This window comes from Denticeps clupeoides, chromosome 1 (genome assembly GCF_900700375.1).
Source record: "Denticeps clupeoides chromosome 1, fDenClu1.1, whole genome shotgun sequence".
Taxonomy (NCBI): domain Eukaryota; kingdom Metazoa; phylum Chordata; class Actinopteri; order Clupeiformes; family Denticipitidae; genus Denticeps; species Denticeps clupeoides.
This window is the reverse complement of record NC_041707.1, coordinates 5167487-5194742: the sequence shown is the minus strand read 5'-3', so window position 1 is coordinate 5194742 and position 27256 is coordinate 5167487. Positions and strand designations below refer to the sequence as shown.

Genomic DNA, 27256 nt, shown 5'->3' with positions numbered 1-27256 from the left:
AGCTAGCGGGTCTTGATTTATTTGGAAAGGAGGTGGCGGTCCGCGTCCCCGGGTCTCCGCAGAGCCGAAGGAGGGGAGCGAAGTTGGAGAGACTGAGTTCGAATTAAAGAAGAAGAAGAAGAAGAAGAAGTGTCCAGAGCGCGGCGAACTCAAGTGCCAAGAAGAATTGGATTCTCTCTCTCTCTCTTTTTTTTTTTTTTTTTTTTTTTTGCTGCGCAAAGACACTAAAAACCACCGCCGGTCCGGAGAAGGGGGCGCCGAGGGTCCCCCCACCACCTGCCCAGAACGCGCCGGGCGTCCCGGCACCTCCGCGCCTTTCAGGATATCGTTGCGCGCCTCGCACACGCCCTGAGAGCCGAAGACAGGGGACCGGAGAGGACCGGAGAGGACCGGAGAGGACCGGAGAGGACCGGAGAGGACCGGCGGCCCCGGGAAAAGTTACCGGGGTTGAAGGAGAAGGGGCCGGGGAGACGGAGCGGACCATTCCCTTTGCGCAGCTCTCTCCGGGCGATGCCAGTGTAAATGCCAGGGCAATGTCCCGTCGCAAGCAGGGAAACCCGCAGCACTTGTCCCAAAGAGAAATAACAGCCCGTGAGTGTCCGAACGTCCTTTTATTATCTCTCTTTTTTTAAAAAAAAAAATAATTATTATTAATAATCTCTCCCGACCCGCTGCTTTTTTTTTACTCGACGCGTTTCCAGGCGCCGCTTGTCTTGCATTCATATATCGTTATAAAAAAAATACAATAAAAAACGGGAATCAAAACGTCGACGTTCTGTAGCGCGACGTCAGGCATTCAAGTTCATTTTTCCAAAAAATAAAAAAATAATAAGTTGCTGCTGGGCCGAGGACTGGAAATGACAAAATCTGCCAAAATCTGAAGATGGATGCATGTAATGTGATGCAGCCTCGATGCGTTTTGTTTCATTATTATTATTATTATTATTATTATTCTATATAAAAAACCAACATGACAGCGCACGTCCGAGATGAGAATCTCCAAATAATCCGTTTTCGCAACGTTAAAAGAATGTTATGCGGCGAACCGAGATGGTCAGCATTTAATATCCGCTGGCTGGACGGTGGAGCAACTTTTGCTTAATTCCGGTATTTTGTAGGATTTATATATATTATATATATATTCATATATGTCCTTGCTGCTTGTAAATGTACTCTGTAGCATTTTTTGAAATGCCGGATATGGATAATATTTCAGACACAGGTAGATCAGCATGGGGGAGTGTGATGAAGTTGTTCTGGTGTAAACTGTTTTGTGGTAACCGCAGCCTGCCTAACTTTTACCCAGGAAGTTACACGAACATCGTCACTGCCGAGAAGGGTCGTGTACGTACGACTAATTCCAGCCCGTTCACTACGGGTCCACGTGCAGAAACCCTCTGGACTTCTGCATTAAAAGGGATGTAAAAATGTAAAAAGGAGCGATGCCGGTTTCATTGTTCTTCGGACAGGGTCTCCGATTTGACTCCCCTAAATGCAGAAGCCCCCCTGCTTCCAGGGTCGGGGTGCAGATCCATTAGAAGCGGGCCCTGTGATGTAATCCCACCAAAATCTCCGTCCCACGCACGGTCCTCTTCCTTTATGGGCTAATTATTCTCCGTGTGTGTGTGTGTGTGTGAGAGAGAGAGAGACAGACAGGCCCGTAATCACTCGCTCACGTCGCCTGTAGTATTCCGGGGTCCCTGTGTTGTGAGTCGAGGGACACAGGCTCGGGGTTAAAGGCCGGATCCTGGGTGTCAGGGTCCACGTGGGGAGGTGATTGGATCCCGATTTTCTAAGTTGGCACCCCCAACTTGCTGCACGCGAAGTGAGCAGGAAGGGCCGAGAAGGCAGAACCCCACCTCGGCGGTAAAGGGCCCGGCGCTCCTTTATCGGCCGTATGAACGATGAGGCAGGACGTTTTCCCGGCAAACTTTCCAGAGATATTCCAGCTGATGTCTGCGTTATGCCCCCCTTTTCTTGCCGAACTCTCGCAAGCGCGAGTTGTCCCTCCGCCCGCGTGCCTTTGCGTCTCTGCACCTCTGCGGTCCCGAGAAGTACGCCGGGGAGGTCTGAATTGTGTGTGTGTGAGACCCCTCTCTCTCTCTCTCTCTCTCTCTCTGGTTCAAGTGCACGTCTTCCCGTGCGTAGATTCCCGTCTCCTGCGGCCTTCCTCCTCTGCCAGCTTGCTCGTACTGGGGCGGCTTTAAGCCTCGACTCGACCGGAGCCGTTTTTTATTTTTTTTTGTGAGCGGCTCGGTTTCATGTGTTAATTGATACGCGCTCTCGCCGTGAGAGGACCGAGACAGAGACAGAAAAGAGACAGAGACAGAGAGGACGACAAAAAAAACCTCTGCAGTTGCTGCACTTCAGTAGTGTGTGTGTGTGTGTGTGTGTGTGGGCCGTGCAGCCCCATAGTCGTGTGTGGCATTAGTGTTTTTAACATTTCCTCCATGTTCCAGCCCCATTATCTGGCCCTAATTTACCGCCGGACAGCGGAAATGCCACGTTGCCATCGAACGTGCGCATTTTTAGGCCGAGAGGGGAATTATTATACATTTTTTTTAAATGTCCTGTGTGAAAATGCGCATTTACTCCACAAAACCAATACAAATGGCATTTGCGGCTATTCGTAAACATTTGCCACGTCAGCAACCGTGAGTGGCTCCCACCACTTTGCCGCCGACGCACGTCGAAGCCTCGAAACGGTAGTGAAATCGGCGTCTCCGCCGAGGCCGGAAGCGGAGGAAGTGAGCCGAGTAGCCGCTCCACAGCTGTGAAAAGTTTACGGTTTCCTCATACCACCTGAATTACGTGGGGTTTTGTTTTACAGGCGGGAGGAGCAGCGTGAGAAGTTTTTTTTTTTTTTTTTTTAATACACGCTGCCTGTGCAGAAAGCCGACTGCGTGATGAATAGAACGCATGGGGGGGGAGAGAGAAAAAGAAAAAGAAGAAAAAAAGTCACCTTCATGCATGCGTTAACGCTGTCAGCGTCCCCCCCCCCCTTTAGAAACGTAGATGTGTTGTGTGTGCACGTGCGTTAGTGAGTGACATTTTTTTTGTGCTCTCGGTGACCTGCTAGGGGGAGCTCTTATTCTATGAGACTAGATGTGGGAAAAAAAAATACTAAATAAATTTTATCTGTGCTTCTGGGGTACGAGTTGACAGAACTTCTAGGTTGTAGCGTTTTTATTTTTTTAAATAATTTTTTTTTTTACAGATGATATTAAAAAAAAAAAAAAAAAACGGCTTCGGATCGATACTGTCAAGGCCTCGTCTGGCCCCGCTTTCTCTCAAACGTCCCCCTTCCAGTGGGGGGACTCGCCCCGGCCAGAGCCGAGCGAGTCGAGCCGCGCCTCACCGGCGGGCCAGCGGCCCCTTCCGCGAGTTGCGCGGTTGACCCCTTGACCCCTTAACGGAGCGCTCAGAAGCAGACGTGCGCTTGGCGGGACCCCCGGACCGCCACTGTGCCGACTTTACTGACAGGGGAGGGGACGGTGTCTCGTTTCTACCTGAGCGAAGACTCCGTCCCCCTCTCCCTCTCTCTTTTTTTTTGGTTAACTGCACCCTTGCCACCATGGCGGCCTGCGTGTGCTCGCGCGTTCTCGGTCCCCGTTGGTACTCGGGCGCGGCGCTGGCGTGTCGACTGCCGTAACCGGGGAGTTTGGAGGCGGCGAACGGCGGGGAGGGCCCGGCGTCTGAGAAAATGGTAGACAAACGAGGGACTGATAGGGACTGATGAACACACACACACACACACACACACACGCGCGTGAAACATCTGCAGCGTGTGCTGAGGGGCGGGGTCTGTCGGCACCCGGGGACGGTTTCCTCGCCCCTCCGCCCGTTTGTTCTGCACGCCACGTGCCCGGGGACACCGGGGACACCGGGGCCCCCGCTCTCTCGCTGAAAGGGCCCCGTATGGCAAGGGCAGGCAAGGGCCGGATTATTTAAATGTCTCTCGCCGTGTTTACAGTCTGCATCCTCTGTCGCAAGGATTCGCCGTTTCGAGGCCGCGTGCGACGCAACGGAACGAACGGCAGAAACCGGCTCTTTTTTATTTCCGTTTGATTAGGCCGCTGTCGGGGCTCTGTAATTGCCGTGTGTGTGTGTGTGTGTGTGTGTGTGTGGTGGGATGGTGTTGATCTTTATGGACAGAATTATAAAGGCTTTCAAGATTTTAAAGGGGAAAAATTTACAGCGAAAGGAAGAAAAAAAATGTAATCTGTAAAATTGTGTGTGTGTGTGTGTGTGTGTGTGTTGCCTAATTAGCCCCTGAAGACGTTAGTGGTTAAAAGAAAAAAAGAAATGAATAATAATTAGCCTCTGCAACCGTGGTTAAGCGTGGCCACGTTCTGGTCCGACACGTTGCTTCGGATCTTGGGTCTCCGGTCCCCAGCCTGCCGGTTATAAAGCAGGACTGAATGACGGTGTATTAGCCATCTTTCACTCTTCATCAGGTCAGTGTGGTCACAGAAAAAAAAAACTTCTCTTTAACTGTCATCAAACGCCACAAATGCGCCAAGTAAAGCGGCAGCTTGCTGCAGCAGCTCTGGGTGCCTTTTTGAGATGCATTGTGGGTCTTCGCTTTGTTTTTAGACGCTCAGTTTGAGCTTCGTTTCTTGTTGTTCGCACGAGCAACGGAAACCCTATTAGTGCGCTGCCTGACTCATCGAGCCTTATTAGGTAAATTAGGACGAAGTCTATCGACCCCAGTAGATCAAGGTCAGCCGTCTATATCACGACGCTGTTAAAGGTGCTCCGTTACCTGGAAATTTCATACTAGCATTTATTCTTCAATAAAGAGCACGAAGGGGCAACTTTTCCTTAAATTCCAGGTTCGGAATCCCGTGAGGCCCCTCCTCCGACTGCCGGAGCCGGGGCTCGATAAAGACAAATGACATTTGACATTTCTGTGGCTTTGATAGAATTATATGGAGTATTTGTTGAGGGATCAGAGGCTATGACGAGCCATAATGTTACCTAGGTGACAGCATTGTTATCGCCGGTGGATGTGAAGGCGCGCGTGTGTGTGTGTGTGTGTGTGCGCGTGTGTGTGTGTGTAAGGAAGACTGCTTCATTGATTTTCCTCACCTCGCCAAAAGGCCGGTGCGAGCATTTGTATGCATTTGGTGGTTGTGCGCCAGCAACATGATGCTGGTGTTGCAGTGTGTGAGTGTGTGTGTGTGTGTGTGTGTGTGTGTGTGTGTGTGTGTGAGCGAGCTCAGGGGGCTTGTGGCGAGGTACTCCAGCGACTCCGTGACACGCCCCGCTTCTCGTTCCCAGGTGAGTTCGGGCCTCTCCCTGACCTGCCTGCCCTGCCGCAGGACCGCGGCTCAGAATTACTGCGGGGACCCTGTTTTAAATTGTAAATCTGTAAATGAGATGTTGTCATGACTCTCTGTGTCTGTCCGCGTCCGTGTGTGTGTGTGTGTGTGTGGTGCATGCACACCTGCCACTCCTCTTTCCTCCTTTCAGGTCAGGCTTTGCTTTTCTTGTGTTGCAAGGGTGAAAGAAAACAGTGCAAAAACACACACTTCCGGCAAGTAGAGGGCGCCTCCTCAAGCCGTGCATCGTATTATTATTTTTTTTATCATTAACAAAGCATGTTCGGTGCATTCGCATATTTCCTTAATTAATGATGTATGGACCCAGCGAATGTCCCACTGATGGCGCATTACAAGCGTGTCCATAATATCCAAGTGCACATGCACTCCCTGTTTATTTACATATGTGAACTGTGGCCTAATTTAATGCACAGATGGCCTGAATTTGCCTTCGGGGCGTCTTTTCTCAGCCTCTGAATTTCATTACGGGGGGAAGGATCAAGGCCCAACGCTTCCACAGTCATCTTATGTTGTTCTCATAATTAAGAAAAAAAAATCGTCGCGTGCCCAGAAAGCGATAGCAATAATAATAATATCGCCAACAGCCACTTCGCTCGTATTGTTGCTATTTTTATCATTGCAGTTGTTATTGTTTCATTTGTGTAATTTTACATACTGTTATATAGAAATTCTGTATATTTATACTGATTTATTTAAGACAATTTCTTTGGTAATGCACGTGAACTGAGGGAATTGAGGGTAAAAAAAACCCCCCAAAAACTCTGCTTTATGCAGAGCTTGACATTACAAATCTGTCTGCATTTATAATTTGGACCTCAGACAAATTGCAGATGGATGCGCCGCCTGCTCGCCATTTATCATCTAAAATTAGTGGCGAGGAGGGTCCTGTGGGAGATGTAAACAGGGCTACCTGTGCCTCCTCCATTGCCTCCACGCTGTGCCAGTTTCCAGCGCGCCCCGCTCCCACGCCGTCCCCCGGCCTTCGCGAAAGCGCCGCCACTCCGTCTGAACCACACGGCCTCCTGCCTCCGTCCCTCCGCAGATCTTCACTCTCTTTCTGTGCGTGAGTGGGGAGGTGAAGAAGAAGATGGGCGGTAGTAGCCTAGTGTGTAACACACTCGCCTATGAACCAGAAGACCCAGGTTCAAATCCCGCTTACTACCATCGTGTCCCTGAGCAAGACACTTAAACCTGATTGTCTCCAGGGGGGGACTGTCCCTGTAACTACTGATTGTAAGTCGCTCGGGATAAGGACGTCTGGTAAATGCTGTAAAAAAAAAAAAAAAAAAAAAAAGATGATGGCCGATTAAATTTTTTTTTTTTTTTCATCTCGTCACCCCAAAAGAGCATTAAACAAAAAGCGGGCTGTAAGATCAGTAAGAGTGCTGAGCTCACAAGCTCTTTGGTGAGAGGCGAACGTGAAATTGTGAAAAACGGAGGCCCCGAGTGGAGGCGGAGGGTCGTCCGCGCTCGGGAGCGGTCGAGTCTGCGGTCGTAGCGCCAGGCGCTCGGCTCTGTTTATCTGGGTGACAGAATCAGTCAGCGCATCCGCGGCCCTACGGACTTTCATGGTTGCGCAAACGCCTGCCTCAGCCAAACCTGTTACACTTGTGCGCTCTCTCTCTCTCTCTCTCTCTCTTTTTTTTCTTCTTTTCTCACATATGCGAGCCCAGCACACACACACACACACACACACACACACACACACTGAACTGGTAGCTATCGTAGGCAACGCTGCAGAGTGCTGCTGGCTGCTGTTTTTAACCAGTCTTAGCTGGTCACCAACGGCTGAACCGGGTGGAAAAACACTCGCTTAGTTCAACCTGAGAGTAGAACTCAGGAAATGTCTTTCTTCATTTCACATAAAAGAAATAGATAATAAATAAAAAAAGAACAACTTATTCATACTTGTGGTCCTTTGAAGGCACTGATTGTATGCCGAAGATCTATTGCTGCATTGCGGACACGAACGTTTCGTTGCCAGGCTAACACGTACTAACGCCATCAGCGAAGGTAATAAGAACTAGTTTAGTTCCTGCCCACTCCGGTGGCTTTGCTACGTGCCGAGGCAGTTCAGGATGTGCTGGCGGACGTGCTGGCTGTGTCAGCGCCAACAGAAGGCAAAATTCTGTCATTTAGAGGAACCTTCTTTGACGCTTTCATCTAGGCCCGGCCTGTCTGAGTTCTGGCATCTCTGTAACCGTATCACATCAACATATCACATCAACGTGTGATGTAGGCATCACTGTTTATTCTTATTGCATCAAATCATTTGTCGTATTATGAGGTTTATGTGATATAAATTTGATTCGTGTACATGATATATATATATATATACACACACACACACACACACACATATATATATATATAAACACACACACACACACACACACACACACACACACACACACACACACACACACACACACACATATATATATATATATATATATATATATATAGGATTTTTTGGATTGGGATACATGTTCAACGTTGTCTGTTTGTCTCTTCTGAAGCTGAAGATGCGGAAGCCAGGCTGGCTGTGGCTAACGTCCATCCTCACCCCATCCTCCACATGGTGCTGGACCCCAGCGTCCCTGGACCCCTGCCCGTCGGGCTGGGCGACCACGACCTGCTCACCTGCGGCCAGTGCCAGATGAATTTCCCCCTTGGGGACATCCTGCTTTTCATTGAACACAAGAAGAAGCAGTGCCACGGCTTGATAGCCAACCACAGCTGCTACGACAAGATGGCCGACCGCAGCAGCCCCTCGCCGCCCCGCTCCGAGCCGAGGAAAGTGGTGGAACCGGTCGAAATCGGAATCCAGGTGACACCCGAGGAGGAGGATGAGAGACTGTTGACGCCCCCAAAAGGAATTTGCCCCAAGCAGGAGAGTGTCGTGGCAGGTAGGTCTCAACCAATCGGCGTCCTCCTTTATCCAGCTCGACCTTCCCTAACCTCCGCGCCTCACGTGACGGGCAGGAACAGAAGCCGAGCTTCTTCTCGTGAGAAGAACAGGCCCGAAGTTCACGTTCGCGGTAAAGCCCCCGGAGGCCTGTCTGGTAACTGCGGGCAGGTGTCTTTTTCTGCTTTTCCCTCTCTTTTAAACTTCAGAAAAAAAAAGAAGAGGGAAAGATATATATATATATATAAAAAGCGAAACAAAACGAAAGGCAGGGGCGCGTAACACGAAACACGGTCAGAAACGCAAAGCGAAACGCTCATTTGCCTCCGCAGGACGGTGGGCTTCCTGTAGCGATAGCGATACCGCTCGACGCAGACCCTCAAGAGAGATTGTTTTTCTCTTCTTCTTCTCCTTCTTCTTCCTGATTTCATTAGGGGAGCCGGTGCCATGCTGAGTGAAACATCACATTACCGACTCGAAGCCCTAAAAACCCCCCGAAGGACTCGGGTAGTTGAATCAAATTGTGCAAAACGTGACAGGGAACTCACCCTACTTTCATGGAGAAATTCAGCCTGAGACATCTGCTTAAAAGGTGAAAAGCTCATTAAAATTCAAATGCTGGCAAAAATAGAGAGGGATTAAAAGAACTAGCTTCCTATTCAGCGGGGGTAAAGAGGCAGTTTGGTTTAGACCAGCTGCAGGGGGAGAGAACTCTCGGCGTTATCTTGCGAAACAGTGCAGTCAAGTCCTTCACAAAGAAGCCGGTGGGGTCCTGGAAATGGGTCTCGCTAAATAACATTCTGGCTCGGACAAAGTTATGGGTGCTGGGGGGGGTGGGGGGGGGTGGCAGAGGCTTATGTCACAGGCGCAGACTTAATAATTGCGGTCTTCATTTGAGAAGGTTACCCTCGGCATTAAAGGCAATTTATTCCGCGCCCTCTCAATGCGGCACACGTTCAAGCGGCCTTAATAATCCAGCGTACCCCACATGATGCGAAAGACGCACCCAACTCCTCTCCAGACTCCTCTCTCAGGTTCACGGTTCATGTTCACGGTTCCAGCTCGTTTTAAAACAACCGCTGTGTCCGAAAACGTCCACTGGGTCGCTTAAAACATTTACATTTACAGCATTTATCAGACGCCCTTATCCAGAGCGACTTACAATCAGTAGTTACAGGGACAGTCTCCCTGGAGCAACTTAGGGTTAAGTGTCTTACTCAGGGACACAATGGTAGTAAGTGGGATTCGAACCCGGGTCTTCTGGTTTATAGGCGAGTGTGTTACCCACTAGGCTACTACCACCCCTACTATCACTTTATGGTGCGCTATACCGCAAATTAGCCGCCGTCAGGCTCCATTGTGGCCTGTCCACGTGTGTGGTGTGTTAGAGACGCAGCGATTGTTTAAATATACAGCACAGTCTAGACGTTTGGGGCCCATGTTCAAAAAAAAAAATTTATTTCAAGAAAAGAAATACTTAACACAAATTGAACTTACTAGTTACACTGTGACATATTCTATAAGTGTAATTTTATGGATGTTGAAAGTACCCCCCCCCCCCCCCCCCCCCCCCCCATGCATTGCATCCTTAACAGCAATTTTTGGAAAAAAAAAACTTTGAGGGTCCAAACCCTCAAAGCACCTTATCAAGCACGTAGAATGAATATCAATGTACTCGTATCAATGACACGCCTGATATGTCCTCCTCAGCAAAACAGTAGTTTCAGTCGTTGAGTTGTTGATTGTGTCACTACAGACTATATCAGTCCCATTTGTATTTTCTAAAGTTCAATTTAATATCATTTTGTACAAGCAGTGCATAAAAAAAAAAACCAAAAAAAAAACTGAGGTCCCAAATGTCACTAATCTTATCTTATCTAAGATAAACGCACAGAATTTTTATTGAATATATTTGCAAAATTCTACATATAGATCACAAGATAATAGATTCCATAGGTGATAATGTGTATATTTTCACAGTTGTCACAGTTCTGGATCTCTTATTACAACATAAAATAATTGATGCCTTGGTCTTCATGCATAGCGACTAATGTTTGTGTAGCCGATTTAAAAGCCACGTCGCTAGGCAATAACAGCGTGTCCGTCTAACATTAATAATGTATTTTAGCATACTATAATCAAAGGCACGTTTAAACGATTTCACACGTTGTATTAGTTTTGAATGAATGAAACAGGGCTGATGAAACCCCCATAGCACATGATTAAAGAGCTTGAATGTCAGCCTGCACGTTCCGCTAAACATCCACTGGCTGCCACGTACTCGTAACTGCCTCCCAGCAGGTAAAAGTGCTCTTTTATGCTAAACCCTCTCTGTTTTTATTTCTCCTCGCTGCGAAATAGGAAATGACACGAAAAACGCTGCCTCCAACACTCTGCAAGTGGCCGTCATTTCTCATGGTTTTTTTTCTTCTTCTCCCCTCCCTGCTCTCCCTTTCTTTAATATATCCATCTGTCAGCTTCCAGTGGATAAATGAGAGTATGAGAGGGACCACCACGCAAATCCAGAAAGCTAATTCTGGGCAGAACATCATCATTCCTCGAGCCCTGAATGGGTCCAGGCCTGTTTTTTTTTTTTTTTTTTTGGTCTCACAGACTTAGTCTGACATACGAGCCGTGTTTTGACAGGCCTTAAACTTGGCCGCTTCATGCACCCGTCACCCTCCATCAGATCACGTCTCGGCGAGGGCCCTCAAATGCAGGATTGACAGCATTTGAACAGGAAGAGGTGGTACATATCAAACCGCTCACTTCCTTCCTCCAGCCAGGAGGAGCCCGGGCCGTCTTGCCAAGATCTGCGGCGTTTCAGTCACTTTCACTCACTCCCCACCGAACACCGAGACCCACTGAACACGTTATCACCAAAACCCTCGGCTGGAGCCCATCGCCCAAGTGCCCAAATTGGCTCTCCGCAGTGTCCGAAACGTCGTTAGGCTCCTCCACGCCTACCGTACGCCGAGGCGGAAACGCGATCCAGAGATTGTACGGAATGCGCGAATCGCGTTACACTTCACACCCTTCCTGGGGGCACCTGACAGGTGACAAAATGCAGTTTGTGAGCATATCAAAAAGGAACCGAAAAAAAAAAGGGGGGGTTCACCTACTATCCCCCCCACCCCCCCCTGTTGGCACTAACTTTCATTAGCGGGTTAAAGAGGCAGCGCTGTCTTCGAGTGTGACTGGGCGGCCATTGGAGAGGAAGCACTTGAGGGCTGAATTCAATATTTCTCCCTTTTTAAATATCAGCAGGACGCAGGCGCGTTCGGCGCCGCATTGTGTTGCCACTTAGCCGTCTTAAGTTTCAGCGGAATTTAATTATATTTAATAGCCCTAATTAAATAAAATATGACGTTCTGCGTGTGTGCGAGCGGCGCGTGTGCCAGGCCCTCGACGTCTCTTTTTTTTTTTTCTGTGTTACTGGACCAGGTTAATGCTAATGGAATGGAAAATAGCTCATTTAGATATTGCATAGATATTCAGCCGTACTGTAAGTCATCGAGGGCAAAATAAAAAAATAAATAAAACGAAGGAACGTGGCATTTAACACAGGAAGAGTTTTCTCTTTCTCACCGTTTCCAGCACTTGCCTGTTAGTTGTCTACACTTTTTGAAAAGGAACTTTTTTTTTTTTTTTTTAAACAGAAACGTTGTTCATTATTCGACTTTTGCAAAAATGCAACAAAATATGATCACGAAACAGGTTGTAATCAGAGTGGTGTGAAAAAAAAAAAAAGTTCCTAACCACTTTCAGATGTGTGCTTGTTTAAACAGGAAAAACACCTATATATGGGCAAGATCGGTGCCAACCACAGGCAGATGTGGCAGTTCCTGTTGACTGATACAGTACTCGGGGCCTAGAGAGCGAGGCGCGCCTCACCCGATGTTACTCGCGTGCGCGGGTTCGATGGCCACGCGCCGGGTTCGGCACCATACCGCCGAACCTGCCGTCTGACGGGCCGGTCCGGGCCCGGCCTTCTGACTCAGCAAGCCGGTGGCCTGGGCTCTCGCTGCGAGCTTTGCACGGCTAGCGAGTGCCGCACCGGGGCCCCGTTTATGACCAGAAGGGTGAATATTTCATGAGACGCGCTGCGTTTGTAGACTTATTTACCTCAAACACGTTTAGACGCGTCACCCCACCTGAGCATTTCACATTTCGAATTAAATTCTATTTCATGCGTACGACTGTTATTATGTACTGTTAATCACATCATTCAGTATTTGATAGTTATGAATATTCTACATACAATAGACCCGGCTAGTCGGTAATCTAATTCCTTTTCATCTCTCTAACTTGCACACACACACACACACACACACACACATACAGGCATCCTTGTGCCACGTGAATAAATGAAGCCTCCAGAGTGACGGGAGAAGAAGAGCTCGGCGAGACAAGCACCATTTTGACTTCGACGCACACTGTGCCTGAGTAAAGTACGCGAGGCGCAGGCGATGCGCGCCCCCGGCCTCGCCCGCCGCTGATAAACCGACTGATTAGGCGCTTTATGTAATGCGGCAAGAGACCCCATTTTGGCTTCGGTGTAATAATAACTGCCCGGCCAATTTGACTTCCTGTTTCCAGGGCCTCTCTGCTTACCTATTTTGAGCTCTTGCCCAGAAAGATTTTGTCTGATTTAGCAGCTGCCAGCGCAGGCTGCCAGACGCATATTGAACTGTTGCATTGAGGGATGTTTTTTTCGCACCACACAAAATAACTAAACTAAAAAAAAAAAAAGAAATTTGCTTACAGTGCCTGCTTCTAGCACCTTCCGCAGTAAAACAGCGAGTTCTTATAAAACATATTTACACAGTTGAACGTATTTACGCAGGGTGTCAGCTGATTCTCACATGTTCGCCCCCTTGATTTAATATCGCAAGAGGGCAGCTCGGTTTTAGTGGGTTTTTTTTTTTTTTTTTTTTTTTTTAAATTGAAAGCCTAAAAAAAAAAAAAAAAAAGTCAAGCCGGCAGCCCTTTGGTGACATCAAAAAGTCTCACTCACGCACACACACACACACACACACACACACACACATACACACACTCATGCTGGAACCGCCTTAGAAAACATCTCAATCGAGAATACATGTCTCACTTCAAGCCCAACACATACGCTGGGGGGGCTCTTCAATAAATAATGACGCGACACAGGCACCGAGATATTGAAAACACGTTTCCATGATACTGTTTTTTTTTTTTTTGTTTGGTTTATGGCCTTTTCAATTAAAATTCACAGAGGCCTGGATGCGGGAGAACATGGCGCGGGGGCAAAGCAGTGGCAGAATCGACGTGCGGAGATTATGTGGCGAGGTGAACGTGCGCTTGCTTTAACGCGCTGCTTTCCAGCGATTAGTCCTGCTGGCGTTCATGTTTTTTTTTACATTTTTTTTTTATTTCAATAAAGGCAGGAGTGGCGCTTTTTGAAGTGGTAATTGCTCAATTTTTGCCTTGTTTCCCCATTTTCCCCCCTCTCCTCCCTCCCAGTGCTGCTGGAGGTTTTGTTTTTTTTTATATATAAAATGTCACCGTGTGTGTACGGCTCCGATCTGATCCATAATTTTAAGTGTGTTGTAAAGTGTTGTATGGGGTGGTAGTAGCCTAGTGGGTAACACACTCGCCTATGAACCAGAAGTCCTGGGTTCAAAAACCCACTTACTACCATTGTGTCCCTGAGCAAGACACTTAACCCTGAGTGTCTCCAGGGGGGGGACTGTCCCTGTAACTACTGATTGTAAGTCGCTCTGGATAAGGGCGTCTGATAAATGCCATAAATGTAAATGTAAAGTGTGTCAGACGAACTCGTCTGGTGCACAGTCGGGAGCTGCTCTCCCCCGACTCCGCAGACCTTCCCGTCGGCGGCCTCGGAATGTACAGTCCGTCCCTCTCACTAAACAAGGCAGCGGTGCCGCTCGCAGGTAGGCGGCGTCCTCTCCGAGCGTGTAAACACGCGGCCTCGGTGAAGGATGAGAAGGCCCGGGAAGGCATTCACGCCACTAATCCGCCGCATCCAAATTCGGGGAAGTGCTACCTATACCCGGCTTTTTTTTTTTTTTTGAAATGCCGTCCAAATCCCCTCTTTTGGGTCGTGTCCAGCAGCAGCGAGAAGAAGAGAGAAGCCGTTTTAGCCATTAATAGACCATAAAAAAGCACCGAAGCCGCATCTATGTACTTCTTAGCATCTTCAAATCCTTTTTTTTTCAGATTTTTGCCTCGTTGCCTTTTTTTTTTTTTTTCGTTAATCACTTTGCATGCACTCATTTAAATATTAAAATTTTCTTTAATCATCAAAGGCACTGAGCCTCATGCATATTCATATCTCCACCCCCCCCCACCTCCACCCCGCCGCACTTCCCCCAGAATTACAGGTTCATTACCTCGCTCTGAAGCCAAACAGTCATTACCAAGAGCCAGCTTTTTAATTGCCGAAGCATGGCCATCATCGCCTCCACGCCGAGATTTAAAGTTCCGTGCGACTTGAGAGAAACCGTATTTTCGGAAGTTTTACGAATCGGCTCCGCATACTTCCGTTGTGTCTGTTGGCGGATGGGAGTGAGGGAGGGAGGGAGGGAGGGAGAGGAAAACCTGTTCTCTGGCTGGAGCTCTGAATATTTGTCAAGAGGCTTGACGAAAGTTGCATTTGCATAATGACTTTGTAGTTCTGCATTAATAAAATTTGCATATGAAGCCGTGTTAATTACTCCTGATCAGGCTTTTTTGCATTCATGCATGGTAATTTTCTGCAACTTGCGAGAATTGATGTCCTGGCGTCAGGACTGTGATTGGTGGCTGTGGCGGCTGTGCGTGTGTGCATAGAGGGGGATTTAAAGAGCATGGGGGGAGAAGGGGGTGTTCAGAGAGACAGGAGAAGGTGGGGAGGTGGGGTCGGATGTTGCTCTGCACACTCGGGTGAATCGTTATTTTTCACAGATTTATGCTTCACAGAGCATCATTTCTGCAGAATATTGCGTCTTCACGTCGAACCAGTTGAACGAACCAGTGACCATTAGGACAAAGTAAATCCTAATGGTCGCTGTTTATTAAAATATGAAGCAATAACACCAAAAAAATTATGCTATAATATGAAAATTCATATCACTACTAAATTACAGCTTTTTTTTGACCACTTGCATAATCATTCATAAATGCCTGACATGTCGCCATGCCATTTATACCCTTCACCGCTTGTCTACAGACGGCGATGAAAATATAATGTTTGATTTATCGGGCATTTTGCCCGTATCTGATTTCTGATTCACACGTTTTTTTTTAATACTAAATACTTCATGCGGTTTACATTCCATTATTTCACTTGATCTGTTTTATTACGTAATAAATGTAGCCCATAGTAACAGGCGCACGCTGTGCGTTTCTAATAAAACCTTCAGAATTCACTTTTCCCGAATCCGAAGTGAATCTAGAATCATTCTCACGTTCCTCACCTTTTTATTGCAAAGGCTACATTGAGCCGTTTTAAAGAGCCCTGTTGAGTTTGAACCTCAGCTTATGGAATTTTGGCCCCTTCTCTTGTGGTTTTGGCAAAGGCTTCACACAGCACTCTGTGTGTGTGTGTGTGTATGTGTGTGTGTGTGTGCGCGTAGACGTGCTCATACCAGCAAACGAGAGACGAGTGCGTTTCTTTCTTTTTTTACCGTTGGTTCTCCTCGTCCTTTTAAGATAATGACAGAATGAAACACAGAGCCTTCAACGGCGTGGCGAGTCCGGGGCCCGCTTCCAAAACAAAGAGATTCTGGAGCCGACAGACGCGCAACACATGAGTGGTACCCTGCAAACCGGGAGTGTTTGACAGGTCTGGCACGAGTTAGACTGGGTGCTTTCTTTCCTCTCACTTTCTCCGTCTTTTTGTGTGTGTGTGTGTGTGTGTGTGTGTGTGTAGGGTCTTGCTTGTGTCACCGATGTTGTGATAATCGCCCTGAAAAGCCACGGCTTTGTGATTAAAAAAAAAGAACGAGAAGAAAGACAACACGCCGGAGATTTTCATTGTGCCGAGCTGTGTTCTCACGTAGCGTATTAAGATTAATTTGACCTATTCATCGCGCCGATATTTTACACACACACACACACACACACACACACACACACACACCGCCGCGAGCGCTAATGGCCCTGGGAGTGACACGGCGTGCTCCGACAGCACTTCCAGCCCGCTCCCTTTCACCGCGCTCCGACAGGGCAGGGGGAAAATTACACCGCATTGTCACCGTAACAATGGATTTATGCAAATTTCGCCGAGGATCCCCTTTCATTCCTGTGTGCCGGCAGGTCACGGGGTATCGCCTTTCTCGCTCCCTCGCATTTATTTTGTAAGTGTATATGTTCACGGTGTCGGTGGCCTCGTCATTTGGGGCCAGAAAAATAAAATTACGAGCCGCCAGACGCCGGTTTGCTGGCGGTTTCCATTACAGGGTCCGGCGCGTGGCCGGGGATCGGCGGCGGTGCCGTAAACACTCCGGCCGTAACCTTTTTTCGTGCTTCCGCGTTGCAATGTTAGTGTCTCATGTAGATTTCTGTGGCGTGGCCCTTGTTTCCTGGGTTTGCCGGGGTGCTCTCGTTTTCATGGCCGCGAACTGCAACGGCTCGCCGCGTGGCGCAGGCAGACATCGAACAGGCCGCGTGCCATTTTGTGGCACCCGCTTGGCGACATCCCGGCGGTTTCCAGCCGCGGCGGGGAACAAGCTTGCCGCTAAAGCTGGGCTGTGAGCGTCGTCCGAAAACGACCCACCAATTGCCGACCAAAAAAACCCCCCAAATTTCCAGCACAGCCGCTCGGAGAGTCAGGAGCCTTCCGACCGCGTCGCCGCGGTATTAAGGAACGTTTCGACGGTAAACCCTGCCGGGGCCTTCCAAGTGGCCACCAGTTTAAGGGCCTCAGTTGCCTCGCGAGGATTCGCGGTGAACATTCGATTTTGTAACGCGGGGGAGGAGCGGGGAAAACGGTAAGGCCGTGGCCTAAGCGGGCCCGGACCGGAGCCCGCGGGGCATCCGTCTCGCGCAGGGCAAAGCCGGCTTTTGATGGGAAGTGGATTGGGCGGCGCGAACAACGCCGTTCCCGGCGGCGGACGGGATGGGGCTAGCCAGGTCGGCGCGGGTTTCTGAGCGGACGCCTGCGGCTTCTTTTTAAAACCCCGGACCGTCCGGCGGGGCCTCGCAAGGCCCGAGTTCCTCCCGACCAGCGGCTAATCCTTCACTCGGCTCGCCGGCAGGTGGAATGATGCTAACTTTGTGGTTGGAAGGGGAATTAAAGTGCAATTACGGGCCGCGGAGGGGCCGCTTGTCACCGAACGTTCGTTAGGGCGAAGCGGGGGACGTGGCGCTTGACGAACGTGCGCTGATCCCCTTGTTTAGGGGGTCTTAAGTCGGGCCGATTTCACACGCTGACGCCGGGAACGCTCGGCGGCCGCAACGTTGATAACCGTCCTCCCCCCGTCCACCGTTGTCCCCCTCGCCTTTCTGCCCCTTTTTGAAAACACTCTGCATGTGACGGAGCGGAATGCCAGAATGCCGGCGTGGACGTGGCAGACCTATAATCACGGCTCTCTTACGGTAATTGCTCTCGTCTGCGGAGTTTAGAAAAAAGGCGCTCTATCAAAGTGCAGGCCGGAGACGCGGGGCCGGGGCTGGCATGGCCGCCTCCTCCCTGGGGCGGGGCGGGGTGGGTGGGTGGAGCTTTTAACCCTTTGTTCTCCGCTTGTTAACCACACCGGACGGGAGCGATTTATTCGCGGCAGGGGTTGAGGTCGATTTTTGCCACCTCCCTGTTTCTTTTTAAAAAAAATGTTTTTTATTTGTATATTTTCCTCACCCATTCACCCTCTCTCTCTCTCTCTCTCTCTCTCTCTCCATTTACTTTATGTGGGGTCTGGGTGGGAGACGTAGAGAAAAAAAAAGGCGAGAACCAGATTCAGGATGGCTGTTCGTCAGATTTGGGCATCCTTTGTCGTTCCGAACACGAGGCTCATTGAGAACCAAGAAACCCCCACGATTCTGCCGTACGGTGCTGTCCTGCGGGGGAAAAAATATCTGGACGGCGAACAGTCGATCCACGGTAGCGGAGCGGCCCTCGTTACAACCTGTTGGAAGGCCGCAGCCACCCATTGGCACACTAATTCCTTTAATGGCTGAAGGACCTTTTAACTGCAAACAATGCTGGACCGGGGCCAAAGTGAGCCACTTACCGAAACACCGGAACACATCCTTCTGATTAGAGGCAGGAAAATGAGTGGCTCCTCGCCCTCCCTGACACAACGCTAAAACCCACAAGGAGGGGGGAGGGGATCATATTTAATAAATATAAATTTGGGGCTTAATCCAGAAAAAAAAACTGCTGATGGCGGAGGGCCTTGTTGGTTTAAGATGGCGCCCCTGTTGTTTGAGCGCCGGGGCGCGAGCATACCTGGTGTTATCCAAGGGGTGGTAGTAGCCTAGTGGGTAACACACTCGCCTATGAACCAGAAGACCCGGGTTCAAATCCCACTTACTACCATCGTGTCCCTGAGCAAGACACTAAACCCTGAGTGTCTCCAGGGGGGGACTGTCCCTGTTACTACCGATTTTAAGTCGCTCTGGATAAGGGCGTCTGGTAAATGTAAATGTAAAAAGGCAACCACTGTGTCTCCCCGTTTTAGTCACGTGACTTCAGTAATGTCGGAGGACAGGACGTTTTCTCTCTGGCGTGTCCCAGGTGGACGTCTCTTGGCTCCGAACGGGCCCGAGGAACCCCCGGCCAAGAACGTCTTTCAGTTCCGCGCTCTGCAGCCCGTGTTGTTGGAGGAATTTCGCCGCTGGCAGGACTTTGGCCATCTGCCTAATTTGAAAGCGAGAGGTACCGTGTGAAATTAAATTAAATGGAGGCCAGCGCATCGGCCCCATCTAATTGGAGGTTTTTTTTTTGTCTCTTTTTTCCAGTCGGCTCTGTTGTATAATCCTGGCCGGCCTGCTGGCCCTCTGTCGCGGGCCCCGCAATTCATCAGCCGGCGCCCTCATTACGGCGACCAAAAATAATACGATATGAATCACGGGGGCCAAATGAGCGTCGTAAAAAGTTAATCACTGGTGTCGAATAAAGGGAGAGGTAACTGGGCTTCATCCCTGGGTGCCGGTGAGATTAATCAGACGTTCTTCAGACCGAGCTGGAGGACCGCGCGATTTGTTTATCGCCGCCTCTCCGCGGCAGCACTTCTGCTTGTTGGGTGTTGTCCTCTAGGGGCTGCGCTAAAGTCCCCAGAAAAATGCGATGAGGACTCGCATATCTGTCATAGCAATATTCAATATTCATGCAGAATCTTTAAAAAAGAAAATGTGCAATGTTTGAATACTTGACTTATCTGGTGGTAGTTGCCGAGTGTGTAACACACTCGCCTGTGAACCAGAAGACCCAGGTTCAAATCCCACTTACTACCATTGTGTCCCTGAGCACTTAACCCTGAGTGTCTCCAGGGGGGGACTGTCCCTCTAACTACTGGTTGTAAGTCGCTCTGGATAAGGGCGCCTGGTAAATGCTGTAAATGTAAATTTGACTTTCTTGGTTTATCGCGGTGTTTCGACCACAGCCATGAACAGGTTTGAAGTCCAGGACCTGTAATAGTCCCTTGTTGTTGCCGAGGCCCTTTGGCCCCAGTGCATTTTTGTACACGAATCACAGGGAGATTTTATAGCTTTTTGTGTGTGTGTGTGTGTGTGTGTTGAATGCCCAGCTTTTTATAGTTACATTTAAAGGGAGCTGGATGCCGGACCCAGCTGGCCCTCATTATCGTATGCACCGTCCAAAAATGCACGTGCAATTAATTCACACACGGGCCCATGGTCGCGGGACCCGGCGGCGGAGCCGCAGTCTTTCGGTGACGCTGGATTTCTTGGTACGCAGAGTGGCCGTCTACTGTTGCGCAAAGTGTGAAGAAAAATATTTTGGTGTCGGTATGTTTCCATCCCCCCTCCATATGTAAAAAGGAAAAAAAAAAAAACTCTTTTGTGCCACTTCAATTTTTTTTTTTGGCAAAGAAGAAAAGAAAAATTACGCAGAGGCAATGATGTAACTCGAATATGAAATGAATATGCATTTTTTTTTTTTTTTTTTTACCTCACCCAAGACAATCTCGACTTCCCTCACCCTGACCCCCATGTTTGGCCTCACCTTCCTGTTACAACGTAGTGGTCCCCCAAATTCTGTTACGTGCAGCGTCCCGAGCAGATACACAGTAGCCCACTGTCTGCTTCGAAGGTCCGGCCTCATTTTCTGAGGTCCCTCTCTGGTTAAGGGGCATGGGGGGTGGTGGTGGTGGGGCGCCGGTTCTGTTCCTCGCACGCGAAAACAGATTGGACCGGTTATGCGCGGGGGCCTGGTTTCAGTTAGAGTGGAGACAGGCGTACTGTGTGAATGCCATACCCCCCACTACCACCGGCGCGCTTTTCCTCGCCGCGCCGAAAGCCTCTGACATGTTTTTTCCAGCACCGCTCTCTCTGCCGCGCGCTCTTTCTGAGCTTCCAGGCCTTCCCAGAACCCCCCCGCCACCCCCGTTTTTCCCCTCCTGCCTGGGAATTAAACAGAAGGAAAGCTGTGTGCTTCTCCTGTAATCTGGTTTATTGTAGAAAATAGTTGAGTGTCGGCAGCGTGGCAAGGAGCTCACGGTAATGTAAACCGCGGCCCGGGGACCGCGAGGCCCGGCGAATCGAACGCGTATCAGCGCATTAATGCCGATTAGAAATGCGACACGCCGCCTTGTTTGTTTTTTTATACCGTGCAGCTTCGCGGTTTACAGCTGATTGTTTATGCGCCATTTCTCGGACCCGACCTCACTTCACCCCCGCCCCGTCCATCCAATTACGCCTTCGGTACATCTGGCGTCCCTCAGTACATTTTTACTATGACCCTGTTTAATGCACCCCGTTAAAGGGCCTGTTTTAGGAGGATTTTTGTTTGTGGCGCGACTGCATAATTAGTCCATTACCGCGCGTCGGGAAGGCCGGCGCGATTATTGGGGGGCGTCTGTATGCCTGATTAGATTTTACAGGTGCTTGTTAAAGGGAAGGTCTCCTAAACGGCCCGCGGACTGGCCCGGCACCGGCTCCCCCGCCGCCGGGCCTTATAAGGGCCGTTGGAGCGCGAGGTTCCCTTCGCCGGCCTCCTCGTCCCTCATCTGGTCTGGATCTGTGCTCGCGGGCCAAGTGAGACCCCCCGTCCTCTCTGCCTCTCGGTTGTATAAATAGCGAGCCCGGCCAAATCGCACGGACCCTGGAACCTTGCCGCTCTCTCCGGTCCCGCTCTGCCGGCGGGATCGATGTCCAAACACCATCAACCACCCCCCCCCCACCTCCCGTCCCTGCCCTTCATTTACTTCTTTATTAGCTAAACATGGAATTATCCCCCCTTCCTAACACACCCCAACCCCTCGGCTTCTCTCCGGTCTCCATTTACACCGGTGCCGGTGCCAGAGAACTCCATTTCCTACCACGCGACAAGAGCCGTTCCGTAAAAAAGGACGGAGCAGGTCGCAACAGGAGACGGGGAGCGTTGCGTGTTGGGCCGGCACAAATTTACACCTCACGCCGGCGCCGCCCAGACCTGTTCGCTGTACTGCCGGTGGGGGGGCTTGAGATGTGAGGATGCTCCCAGTTGGCCGATTCGCCTTGGACTCGCGTACCGAGGTGGGGTTTGTAGTTCCACGGACAAACCAGGCTTCTGCCACGTTTAAGGGGGTGCACACATTCAGAGTCCTTCTTTCGGCGCCAGTTATCCAGTTGTCACAACATCAACTGGAAAGCCGTTCTGCTCTTCTACCATCGCGGAGAACGTTCCGGAATCTCGTCACCCGCTCTAATAGGGTTTCGTAACGAACCCGCCTTATTTTAGTGGGCGCAGGTGAAGGCCAGCGGGCGAGCCTGGCATTCTGTAACCTACGTGTGGCAGGATTAGAGTGGCACTGGGGGTGAGGATTACCCCCCCGCTGGGACCCTTCCTGTCTCCACAGGTGATGACCAAGCCCAGGAGCCGGGGTAAGCCAGTGCTGGCATTCTCGCTCCTAATCCCTTTAATTTGTTAACATGACACATGCTTTTCCCCTCCGAGCTGCTGACACGGGCCTTAACGCGCCCACGCCTCCAGAGTGGCGGGTAGTTGCCGTTCCCTCGGTGAACCCCACAACTCCACGGACCGAATGGCCTGCTGCTGCGGGATTATAAAGTCCACGATGTCCAGGAGAGTCTGACGGTGCTTTTAAATGAACTTTTACCACCCCCCCAAAAAAGTTTGGCATTACCTGCAGTTCACAAAGTGTCCTCGAACTGAAAATGCATGTAATGCCTTCCTGTTCCGTCCCCATTTTCTTCTTCACTGGCATTGAGGGAGACCAGGGTAATGAACTAAGAGCGTTCTGATTGCGGGAAGCTGATTTCTCAGTGAGTGTGTGTGTGTGTGTGTGTGTGTATATATATATATGCAGGAGAGAGAGCATATAGAAAAAGACTCGCACAGCCGCCAGCAGCCATAGGAAGAGGCACATGGGGATCGCCGGCGCTGAAGTCCGGGGGAAAGAGGGCGGATATCTCTGTCAGGACCAGAGAAAGTCACGGGATCTAAATGTCAGTGCTTGCAGTTGTGCAGGTCCCGTTGTCGGAAATGATTCGGAGCACAACGGATAAATGGCATAAGATGTAAATTACGACAAAGACGTTGTTGGACTGTTTTTTTTTGAAAGACTGCTTACTTCTGATGTTTGATAATGAAGCTGCGGTTATTGCCGTGATGAAAACGACCTTGGATTTAAAGTGCTCCTTTAAGTAAACCTCCTTTGGGGGAGGCCGACTGATGCCACCGGCGGGGCAGTTGAAGTCGGTGTGTGTCCGCGCGCACCCTCCTTGTGTTAACCTGTCCATCAGAGGACCCTGGGCGTGCAAAGCAGATGTTGGCCGTGGCCAATAAGGGCAAACTGTCCCGTCCAGGTCTTGACTGGTATGTCAAACAGGCCGTAAAAAACAGCTGCTTCCACATTCCCGCGCCTCATTTACACTTCTTAAATCACCCACGATGCCCGGCACAAGGAGTTTTCAAAAGTGCTGGCGGTTCCCAGTGTCGATGGCAACTTGATCCTCTGTGGTCCTTCATAAACACTCGTTTTGGCCTTAATACGTTTAATGAGTTCAATATAAAATGTGTGTGTGAGTGTGTGTGCTCACCTGCGGTTTCCGGCATGGTGGGACGTCTCGGCTGCTCGCCGTGCCGCCACCCGCCGGAGCACAATGCTTCCGAACTGATTTGCATGTAATTGTTGCCTCCCGATTCGCCATGATAGTCGCAAACAAGACATTAGCAATTCAAGGTGAGGAATCACAGGCCTCCGAGATTTCCAGATCACACGCATGGTAATGAAGCCCCTGGCTTAATAATGCAAGAAATGTCAGGAAACTTTCCACGAGCGCCGGCGAACGGGAGGGAGGCGCCGCGCGCCCTGGGCCCGTGTCATCTTTGTTCTAAATGCAAATCAGGCTGGTTGTGACATTGACTCCATCAAATGTGGAGCATCGGAACGCGGGGGCCCCGGGGAGCCGTCCTCGCCGCGTCCCACGCGCCCCACTTCCGTAGACGGTGCACCCAGATCCTCTCCCTCGGCCGCCGCGGCCGGTCGGCGGGGTTCTCGGTGAAACGCGCGGAGATGCGGTGAATGGGATCGTAATAATTTAAGAGCCTCAGCGTGAGAACTCCAGGTAGTTGAGAGTGGCGGCTCCGGCTCGAGGCCCCGGATACCCCAAGGTTACCCGAGCTAAGTCCCGGTTAACAGGATGTCCGGTTTTGATGTGGGATTTGAATATCCCACCAGCTGCAGTGCGGCTCCGCCGAATGAAGACAGAGATGGCAAAAAAAAAAAAAAAAAAAGAACTGGAAAGGTTAAGATATTAATTAGGTGCGGGCCGGCCGACGAGGGGGGATAATGAGAAGCACTCGACGTAAACACAGCGGCCCGCATCCGAGACTGAGGGATGAATGGAAATAGGAAAAAAAAAAAAAAGAAAAGAAAGGAGGGAGGTGGGGGGGGATCAATGCTCTCCACTCGTCCTTTTTTTCAGCACTCATTACAGGAATTACCGTCCACGGCCCCTCAGAACCGGGAGTTTTTTTTTTTTTTTTTTTTTTTCGTCCGGACCAATTAAAAGCACACCTCCAGCCTGCTGCGGCTGGCCAAGGAGCATGCATTAAAAAAAAAAAAAAAATGAGAATAAAATACATGCACAATTTTAAATAACCACACATGCGCCCTCTCTGGCCACGAGAAGCAGCGGAAGCGACAATAGGCGTCGGCCTGCACCGAGCTGTCTGGTGATCAGCACGTCCCACCGGTAATTGTGCACGGTGAGAGAGAGGTGGAACCCCGTCCCTCTCCCGGAGACGGCCAGCCTTCCATAATAGCCGTGATTTAATTTGGCTATTTAACCTGTAATTCCGGCGATATTTATTGAGGAGCGGGCGGGGCGGGTCGGGGGAAAATTGGGCCATTAGGCGCCGAGGATGAATACATTGAGATGAAAATGAACACTCCTAACTGGTAGTTGACCTTCGCATTTTCTAGCAGTTTTTTTTTTTTTTTTTTACTGGCCACGGTAATTACTGCAAATTGAATCATAGCAAAAACCGAAATCATTTGGTAATGAGCATTTTTTTCTTCTTCTTCTCCTCCCTCCCCCCCCCCTCTTATTGGTTATTGCGCTTCTCCGCCGAGGCCCGTAGCCGGGTTATCTATTTCTTTCGGATGGGTTTTGGTGAGCGGTGTGGCAAAATACCGCACCACACAAAAAAAGGCCATTATCACGGAATGGCGCGTCCTCAACAATGCGGTTTTATACGAGGTGGGGGGGGGGGGGGGGGGGGGGGGGGGTCCGGCTTTTGTTTTGTGCGGAGAGTGAATGGAGTTTGTTCTTTAAACAGCCTTCTCCTCTCAGATGCCTTTTTTTTTTTCTCCTCTCGTTCCTTTATTTCTTCTTCTTCCCCCTATGCCGGCGGATTGGGAGAATGCCAATTTATTTGTAACCATTGTCTTTTCCTGACGACATATGGCATGTCCTGTAAGACGTTCTGAGATGCAAATTTGGGGGGGACTCTGACTTTAAATGAGGCAGCGACAGTGACATGAGTCCTTTTGAAGAGCGCACATCACAGTCCTCCAGGGATGAACAGCAGGAGAGCACCCACAATACCCGCCGCTTTCTCACCACCCACCTCTTCCATACAGTGGCATTCATCATCCCAGACCTTCCGCTTACTGTATGCCTGTGGCCCTCATTTATCCCTGTATCCCGCCCGGCCGCCGCCGCCGGTGTCTAAACAGACGCCGCGGAGAATCCTGCACCGCTGCCTCTCATTTGTAGGGTTTCTGCGTGCCCGCTCCTGATTTGACTGCACTGGCGCAGTCTTGCTTATTGACACATACATACGAACTGTGCATTGGGTGTACATGATGTTTGGTGCGATGAATATCGCAATATGCGCTATTTTCGGCTATTATATAATGCATTGCGCTAGGGCCTTTCAGTGGTGGCCTAACAAAGCGTACCTGTAATCCGAAGGTTGACGGTTCGAGCCGCCGAGTTGCCCCACACATGCACCTGTCATGGCTGCCCACTGCTCACCAAGGGTGATGGTTAAAAGCAGGGACACATTTCGTTGTGGCACCGTGCGGCACTGAACCACTTCACTTAAATATAGTACAAATATAGTACACATATAGTTATTTCTTATTTCTTATATAGTATATATAATAGTATAGATGCAGGTGATTGTAGAATGAGTGAGCAAAAAATTGGCAAATTGACTGCGTCGCAATTTTTGTGACATTCAAATTGCTGACAATGTGACTGTTTCACACGACAATCTTTTAGCCTTTAGTGTACCCTGTCACATATGCTAGACACGTCCCTCTATGGAAATTAAGCATGTAAGGCCCTTCTTTAGAATTCTGATTTATACGAGGATTTCATCTGGCGGCGCCGTGTCCGTCTGACGCGCTTATCTTGTCGAACGGAGACGGGGGATTCACAGTCCGGTGCCCGGTCCCGTGTAGCCAGGGGCCGATCCTGATTGAAGCCCGCGCCACACTTTAGGTGGGATCTTTCTCACCACGACTAGCCACTTGAATCCTAATTAATGGGACTTTGCGCCTCCTGTGATTCTTCCCCAGGACGGTCGTGACTTGTGCCCACACTAATCATCTAAATTATCATTATGGGCCAGACTACATACTATATATCTGTATATAATGAATAAATTGGAAACTAAAAAATATTTATATATAAAACGAAGCCACTATTCAGTAAAGCTGCCATGCAGATGTCAGTGGTCACCAGGCCTTATTTTCCAATTTATTCATTTTCGATATTATTATAATTATTCAACATCGTCTCTGTGGGCGTGGATTAATTGTAGTCTAGAGCAACGAAGATGAGTTCAGCACAAAGTTCCCCTGCATTCATTATTTCTGAAATGTTTGCGTCTCAGTCTGAAGTGGTTGCAGTATTTATCCTGGGATTAGAGTTTGCCATGGCAATTATATATATATTTCTTCCTATTTTTTTAGGCTTCAGATTATTTTTATGAACTAATTTAGAAAAGTGAATGTTGCAAGTTTAGGGAAATATCAATTTCAGCCTTTTCAAATGACACATTTTCTGGATTTATTTGGGAACGTCTACACCATGAATGACATTTTTTTTTTACGTGTTTATGTGCAATTTTAATAAATGCAACCGCTATTATTTTTCACGAGTGCACTGGAAAATAAAGCTTTTTAAATAATACCTATAATACTCCACATGTTTTCATACTGACACGATTTGTCATTAATATTTGTGACGCCACGGTGACAGCCTCATTATTTTCATCTTGTCTGGTCGGATTTGTAAAAAGTGTGATGACTGGATTTTTTCGAAAAAAAAAAAAGACAAAAAAAAAAAAAAATGGAGAAATGGGGGGCTCCCTTATAGATCCAGC

General features: G+C 49.3%; 1 protein-coding gene across 2 annotated transcripts in view; it reads left to right on the top strand.

Annotated features, from left to right (window-relative positions):
- Positions 1-217: 217 nt before the first annotated feature.
- bcl11ba (BCL11 transcription factor B a) overlaps positions 218-27256 on the top strand; it is a 36874-nt gene continuing 9835 nt past the window's right edge. For both annotated transcript variants that reach the window (XM_028992470.1, XM_028992469.1), the window contains exons 1-2: positions 218-591; positions 7865-8254. In XM_028992470.1, coding sequence (XP_028848303.1) covers positions 534-591; positions 7865-8254 — 448 coding nt within the window. In that variant the 5' untranslated portion in view covers positions 218-533. The remainder of the gene's footprint in view (positions 592-7864; positions 8255-27256) is intronic.